General features: G+C 38.4%; 1 protein-coding gene across 1 annotated transcript in view; it reads right to left on the bottom strand.

Annotated features, from left to right (window-relative positions):
- sorcs3b (sortilin related VPS10 domain containing receptor 3b) overlaps positions 1-7,947 on the bottom strand; it is a 53,558-nt gene that overhangs the window by 18,279 nt on the left and 27,332 nt on the right. The window contains exons 6-13 of the mRNA XM_005914142.3: positions 7,656-7,720; positions 6,907-7,025; positions 3,927-4,016; positions 3,489-3,668; positions 2,861-3,007; positions 1,869-1,971; positions 293-369; positions 106-197 (exon numbers count right to left, since the gene is read on the bottom strand). Coding sequence (XP_005914204.1) covers positions 106-197; positions 293-369; positions 1,869-1,971; positions 2,861-3,007; positions 3,489-3,668; positions 3,927-4,016; positions 6,907-7,025; positions 7,656-7,720 — 873 coding nt within the window. The remainder of the gene's footprint in view (positions 1-105; positions 198-292; positions 370-1,868; positions 1,972-2,860; positions 3,008-3,488; positions 3,669-3,926; positions 4,017-6,906; positions 7,026-7,655; positions 7,721-7,947) is intronic.

The raw sequence follows: 7,947 nt of genomic DNA, 5'->3' as shown, positions 1-7,947 counted from the left end.
CAAACAAAATTGCACTCGTGTAATTTCCCACTACAACCCCAACACCTACAGTTTCTATCTACAGTATTTATGGGATTAGAGATTACTGAAGAAGCTTATACCTACCATAAGTGTCGAATTGGCGCCGCTGCTTGCAATACCGCCAACAAAGCTCCTCCATTGTCAAGAAACCAAACGTTGTACTCTTCATCAAAAATCTGAATCGTAAATTTGAAAAAGAGACACATTTGCTCATTTTATTAGGCAGCACCATTCTTTAAGGTAACCATGCAAAGCGTGTCATGGATGTCACCTGTCTCCAGCTATTTCCTGCGTCAGATGTTATAAACATCCCAAGGTTGGCGGAGGACAGCTGTGTTCCAATATTCCCTGAGTCCAAAAACATGCATAATTTCAGTCAGCATTTACATAGCAAAGACTCACTATAGCTCATAACTCACCTATGTGCACAATCAGCTGATAGAAATCACTCAGAAGCTATGTACGTTCTCATTTTCCACTGCAGGAAAATGACAGTTTACGATTTAGCCTGATCTAATCATCTCACCTGAAATATCAGATTTAGCCTGAGAAGTTTTCATATTTGACTTCAATGACATAAAGAGGGCACTGTGTGATTAATTGTGTGTTAGCTGAACTGCTACAATGTGTTTACCTGAAAAACAATGAATAGCTACAATACTGTGCAAAAGTCTTGAGCCATGGCTCATTGCTTTATATTTGGCTGCAGAGGATACGGGACTGTCTTGCAATTTTTATAGGGGTCTTCAGCGATAGTTCTCCAGGCTGTCTGAAGGTATTTCATAGATTTCCTTTGGACATTGGCTGCAATCGTTCTCCTTTTCAGTCCAGTTTTTGTGCCTGACCATTTTCAGCAATAAAACAAATACCTTACCCAAAACATGAACCACCGTTGTGTCTCCACATCAGTGGAAGTGGAAACTATTATCGTTAGCAATTTTGTCACAATATCATGCAATTTATTCTGAGTTCTTTAGTTGAATCTACAAAAAATGTCAAAGATAACACATTTTGACAGGTATAAAGTAGTAAATGAAAAAGGGAGAAAAGCCTGAGGTTTGTCAAATTACACGACACCTGAATGGGTCTGGATAGCAATGACACTTACCAGTGAAATTGAGTGATATTAAGTTTTTGTTTCAAATTCCTCTCATCTCCTCAAATTCTCAATATTATCAACATGTATGGAGGAGGTCAGGAGAGAGGTACTACACTGAGTGTCTTATACTAATCTGTAAAACATGGTGGAGACTCTGTAATGGTTTACCACAGCATTGAGGATCTTCTCAAAACTGATGAAATTATGAACACAGAAAAGTACACATTTCAATTCACCATGCAACACCATCCGCAAAGTGTCTGGAAAACAACGGCTTCATTTTTCAGCATGACAGTGATCCCAAACACACTGTCAATATAAAAAAAAACATACCTGGGTAAAAAACAGACCGTGGAATACCATCAGCCATGGATTGGCCTCCCTAAATCTTAGGCCTCAACATTAGTGAAGCCATGTGGGATCATCTTGACAGAGAATGGAACAAAAGGCAGCCAACGTCCAAAGAAGAAACCTGGAGAAGTATTCCTCTATAATACTTAAGGAAATGATAAGGAAGCTTGCCTAACAGAGCTCAGACTTTGTTGAAGTTCAAATCAACTATTGACTTTCAAGCTCAAACAAACTGTACAAACTCTGTGCTTCTATATTTAATTTCCATATAAATGTGCACATGTTTCAGTTCTCCAGTGCATCTATCTCCTATTTTTCTATCAAATTATTTAAAAAATGAGAGGAGACTCAAGACTTTTGCACAGCACCTTAAATTCATGTCCTAATGTAACTCTACCTGTAGCCACAATGATTCCTGGAACAGACTTTTTGCTGGTGATTGGTCCGGATGTGTAAGGATTCTCTGACATCTCCAGTTGAAGATGCAGTGAGCAAAATGGCTGTCAACAAAACGGATTCAAATACAGCACAAGTTGAAACAATATATATCTCAGATCTTAACAGCAGCAATTATAATTAGTTCGGCTTTCAAACTATTCTTCCCGTTGAGCGAAAAGTGTTAACATTTTCAGACACCATTTATAAAACAAAGATACTTTGTTCCTCTCATCTCCTCTGCTAGGAGAAAAAAAAAGAAATGGCTGAGGGGACACAGAGGGCATTTGAATTGTTTCATTCTAAAGCAAACAAGGCATGTAATTAAAATTCCCCAAGATGCACTGATAAAAATGGCAAAATTGATTCAAATCATTTCACTCATCTCCCCGAATAAAGCGTACCGAAAAACATCAATAAGGCTTTTCATACGGCTGAAGTTGGAGGAGGGGGTCAGGAAACAGAAGAGAGCATAGTGGTCATTTGTAAGACACACAGAAAGACTATAGCCTGCTATTAATTGAGGAATGTACATGATTTTAAATGGTCTCTGAAGAACATATTGACTGGATTAGGTGAACATCATACCTGCTGAAAAACACCACAGCCACATAATGTAATTCAGTGCAATCTAACTTTCATTAGTCCTGTTTGACTACAGTTTCAGAGGTTAATGGAAAGTCTAGACCCCTAAAATGTAATGCAATGACACTCTGTGACTTAAACTGATAATAAGAATATTCCAACAAAGCATCTTTTCAGTCATTTAGGGGACTAAAAAGACAAGTCGATGCTGAGGCTGGCACCTGGCCTGGTGCAAAAATGGCTTCGTCTCCAAGAACATCCAAAACACAGCTGATGAGGCTGAAACATTTGAGGAATGTTTCATGTCATAGGCTTAATTTTGCATGAATAAGAGCATTCATTCACTCCTGCCCAAAGGCTCAAGCTCACCAGAATGCAGTGAAGGTTATTTCCAGCCACATCAGTGGCAGGAGCTGGCAGCAGGGACCATGTTTGCCCCTTGTTGTATGTGATGAAAGTCTTTATGTAATTATCCACCAGTTTGTTGGCAAGATACATGCCATTTATCCCCTCAACCTAAGAAGGAAAACAACAAAAATGCATTCATTACTGTCAAAGCCCTTTTCACTTCTAGTTTAGAAAATCAATCTATAATTATTGACTCGTCTTTTGAGCCTCAGTGGAAGCAGGCTGAAAATACATGGCACTGTAAAAAAAAACCTCTATGAAAGGATATTTCATGTTTTGAAAAATGTTCTTTAAAAGTACAGCATCATGAGCAAAATATGTAAAGTTTTATTGTTAATAATTCAAAACAGCTTTAAATAGTTTACTGTGTAACGATGCACCATATTTTAGTAGCTGTTCAGACAAAATATACTGCCAACAAAATTCTGATTTTTCATTATAAAAATGTATTATTAGGATTAATGTTAAGGGATTAAAACCTACTATATAACGACAGCTTCATAAATTAACAGTTCTCCAGCACAGTAACAGGAAAGGGAGTAAGTGGTGGAGTGCCAACATCAGTCCATAAACAAGGCTAACTACACACCTTATAAAAGTCCACTAGTAGATTACCCGCAGGTCCTCTGCTGGTTCTCAGGTTCTCTAATGAAAGGATAAAGTAGACCCCGGGAGAGTCTGAGATATACAGGCTGTAAGTGTTGTTCTGATTCCACTCTTGGACAGCAGCAAATACCTGCTTCTCATCTGTGCTGATAATATGCATGTCCTGTAGTAGGATGTGTGCGAGAGAAAAATGGACAGATGGAAAGACAGAATGGGTGAGAATGACAGATGCAGGCAAACAAACACAAAATAGTCTCAGAAGAGATGGCATTAAAAGGCTTAAATGTGACATTTCTTCATAAAAGTCATGTGACCTAACTCTTAAAACAAAAAGCAACAAAGGTGATTTGAAACAATAACAATATCTTTTCTTTTTCCTAAATATCAAACACTTTTAGGAGTTGTTATTTCTGTTGCTCACCTTTGGCAGACAATATTTAGGTAATTTCATCCGCTTGAATGATTCTCTCATGTAGGAGACAAAGTAGCTGGCTCGTCCTGACTTGGTTACCTTTGCAATGAAGGCAGAAAAGCTTTGTCACTCTGTAATCAGATCACATGCACTGTATATACCCCTGTGTCAAGAAGATACATCATATTTGAAAGTTACTTTTACACAGTAATACAAAAAGAAAAGAAATTTAGTTCAGTGGAATTTATTTGCACATTCCCATTATAGCCGTTGCTGTTGGTATGATTTTCTCCTACATAGAAAAGCCTATGTAGACCATCAGACAAATGAAAACCAAACTGAGATGGGAGGTGTTTACAAGACATACAGTACAGTGAAAAAGGTGCAGAAAGTAAAGTGAAAGTCGTTTTCATCAGTAGCTAAAATGCCGTAAAAAAAAGGAAAAAAATCCCTTTACTGTGGCCATCGTTTTCTTTTAAAACAGCACTCTCCTAGGCTTGCAAACACTTTTTCAAGGTACAAGGTTATTCAAAGCATGTTGCCGAACATGTCAAACATTGCTCCTATGGATTCTCTTTCATTGGGGATTATATCTCTTTGTATAATCCTGGACCAAACCATCTCCTAGTGGAAATTGTGAAAAAATGCAATGGTACACTTACTTGTTTTTTTTTTTTTGCTGTTTTTTCAGTAGGCAGCATATGTACTCAGCAGGGTTGTCAAAAAAATAGCACGTGCATGCTAATTGATACTAATAATTACTATCAGGTTACATACTCCTTTAATGCAGTATTGATATCAATAGTGTCACCTATGCCTCCTTCAGGTGACATAGAGCTTCACACAGCCCCTCCCCTCACTAGCAGCTAAACACATGAATAGCATAACAAACTTGGGAAAGCATCTGAAAGACTGATGTCCCACTCTTCAGGAGGTCAGTGAAGCTCCTGTTCCAACAGCACTTTATTATTGAACAGTTATCATAAATTTGAACTTGTTAACAGATCTTAACGTCAGCTGTTTAGCTAACACTAGTTACCCACATCAATAAGCTAGCAACTAGCAGCTATGGTCAATAGTAAAACAATGCTTAAAACCTTATCTTTAGCAAACCTCATCAGTTCTGCCTATCTGTAACAGGATAGCAATTATTTGTGTCTGAAAAACTTGTGTTTCTGTAAAAGTCCCAGACTGAAGGACTGAAGCTGGGAAACAGATAGAAAGAGTAGCAGTCTAGCTCTGACTGACAATAAAAACATGATTCTAAATCACCTGAAAGACGTAAAATAAACAGGTTTGAAGTTGAATACATCTGCATGAACCACTATTTTTAAAAATAAAAATAGTAACATCTGCATATGTAAAAAATATAAATATATAATAAAAATATTTTTCTGGGTATCGAATTTTAAATTCAACCTCTCTCTGAGTATATGTTTAAGTTTGCCATAATGCTACAAATTGAATCTGGAGCCAATCAAAAGCCTCCTCGACTGTACTATACGACACACAGATATCAAACAACTTATAGTATCTAATATTTTGTACAGCAATGCATGAGAGTTGGACAGCACCCCACTCTGTTGTGAAAAGAGGGCATGCCTAGACTTCTATCGAAGGTGGTATATGAACACTGCTTTCCAGAGTGTTGAAAACAGACAAAAATTAAGCACAACAGAAATTACTGTCATTATCTCAATTAGTCTAAAGCTAAGAGGCACTGAAAATTGTGCTGGCTTTATCTACAGTGTTTCTTGGAGATCTTAATGCACTACCACTTTCCCTTCCACTTACAGGCAGGGCAACACTACTTGATTGCTTATTTTCTAATCAACTAGAAGGATGGTGTTTGTCCCCCAACACACTACATTAGGACCCTAATGGAATAATCTATCGAAAATCAATGAGCTGCATTTTCCCAGGCCACATTTTTGAGGATGTTGCACTTGGCTGTTCCTTCCCTCCCAAGAGACTTTGGAGGTGTTGAAGACTGCTTATTTCGTTGTAGCCCAATCGATAACCTCATTACTCTTTGTCAAGTTAAATCCAACTGCCCCAAGCAATGAAAGTCACAAGAAAGTCATCTGTGCCACCAGATCTCCGTGTAGACACTCCCTGTATGTCCAGTTATTTTCACCAGCATCTTCCTCGTGTCTGCCTCAGCCTTGACGGTCAATCTCATCTCAGCTAAATGCAATTTGGGCTTTTTATTGAATCACCATTTCTGAATCACACTGTGATTTTTTTTTTCATACAGTTTCATTCTTACACTGTAGCCATTCCAATCAAGTCAGTGGATTAAATGTGTTGAAAGTGAAACTAGGTCACTGCTAGCATTGCTGCTGCAACATCATATCATATCAAAAGATTAAATCTGTGAATAAATAAATTAAAATGAACAGAAAATATTTAGGGGTGTTTATTTAAAATGAAAGCAGCCACAGAAAAGTAGTATAATTTGATTTTTTTATTTTCCCCAAATTTAGTTAGTACAGTCAAGGATGACCAAAATGCATCAAGCCTGACCAGCAAGAGAAAATTGCATAGCTGTGGATGGAAATCAATGACAGTGGAGGGCATTTGAAAATTAAATTTTCTAATAATGACCCTGACTGTGGCTGTCTAATTGGAGTCAAAGTCAGAGTGAATGATAATACGGACACCAACCTGTCTATTCACAGTTCCTTTTTCAGGCATGGAGTATGTCTGTGTGGAAACTCAAAGACTGAGCGTGCCTTGACATGAACGAGACAAAACATAATCAAAACACACATCGGGCCAGTGGGGAACAGGTGTGTTGGAGAAAGCTATTACATGGGTTTTGATGGAAAAGGATGAATTGGGTGCACATGAGAGCAAAATAAAAACAAACGACAATGAAAAAAAGAAAAAGAAAATCAAAAAATCACATAGACAGCAACCTTTGCATGAAAAGATGCTGACGACTGGCTTAGTTTAATCGATGAAAGTAATCTATTACTATGCAAACCTGTGTGAAAACGTATTCATCCTGTACGACGAGTGAGTTGGTGTCTACGTGTCCAGGGAAGAGGTACTGTCTGTTGCCTTCTGTGCATCGCTGGGCTCTGCACTTCACATACTGAGCACCTGGAAAGAGACAAAAGGAAATCAATCAGAAGTTGATTACAACCATTTATCTTCAAACAGTACTTTGTATGCAGTGGAGCTGCTATACAGTATGTAAATCCAAAATCCACTCCAAGTTCATCGCTCTGGAACAATTTTCAGCTTGTGTAACAGTCAAACACTGACACTAGTCACCAAATACTTTTAAAATCCAAATTAGATTCAAGACTATTAGAGTCAAAGCTCTGGCAGCGTTACACGACAAAGTAAATTTCAAGATGTTATTGTGCCAGACAAGGAGAGGTTGTATGGTAATTCTGATACACATTTTCTCACCACAGGAGGAATATGAGCATCATTTCTAATGCAGGAGATTCCTTTAATTGGTTTGACAGAATAGACCACGCTGTTTAGAAAGGGGAAGCTGAGGTTTGTCTATGAAACTCAGGGGGGAGATTAACGAGAAGAAACATCCATCAGCCCACTAAAATTCTCCGTTTTTGTCAGGAGACACCTATTCTGCTTTACTAGACTTCAGGGACCAATCTGAACAGAAGAACAGGTCTCATCTTGCCCGTGACCTCGCTCTAAATGAGAGGCAAGGGGTCCTGTGGGTCTTGCTACTGCAGCAAACTGGAGTGCAGTACTCACGGCCTTTTCCGATGCGCGTCTCAATGTGGACCACATCTGATTCTCTGTCTAGCCCCATTACCGCCCTTGAAAGAAGAAGAGGAGGAGAAAATAAAGAGGAGCGGAAAAAGGTTGGTGGGCAAGAAAAGGAAAAAAATGCTCAGATGGACATCACTATTCTGTGAAACCCATAACAATATGTTTTTATTTCCTGTAGATCGGTCAATGTACGATCTGTGCCACCAGTGGCAATTAATCTCAATTCACCAACAACAAAGGAAACGGCAAAAGAAGAGTAGTATGGCATGGGGGG

Source organism: Haplochromis burtoni, unplaced genomic scaffold (genome assembly GCF_018398535.1).
Source record: "Haplochromis burtoni strain Fernald_Lab_line unplaced genomic scaffold, NCSU_Asbu1 Contig_7, whole genome shotgun sequence".
Classification (NCBI taxonomy): Eukaryota; Metazoa; Chordata; class Actinopteri; order Cichliformes; family Cichlidae; genus Haplochromis; species Haplochromis burtoni.
This window is presented reverse-complemented; position numbering and strand designations above follow the sequence as displayed.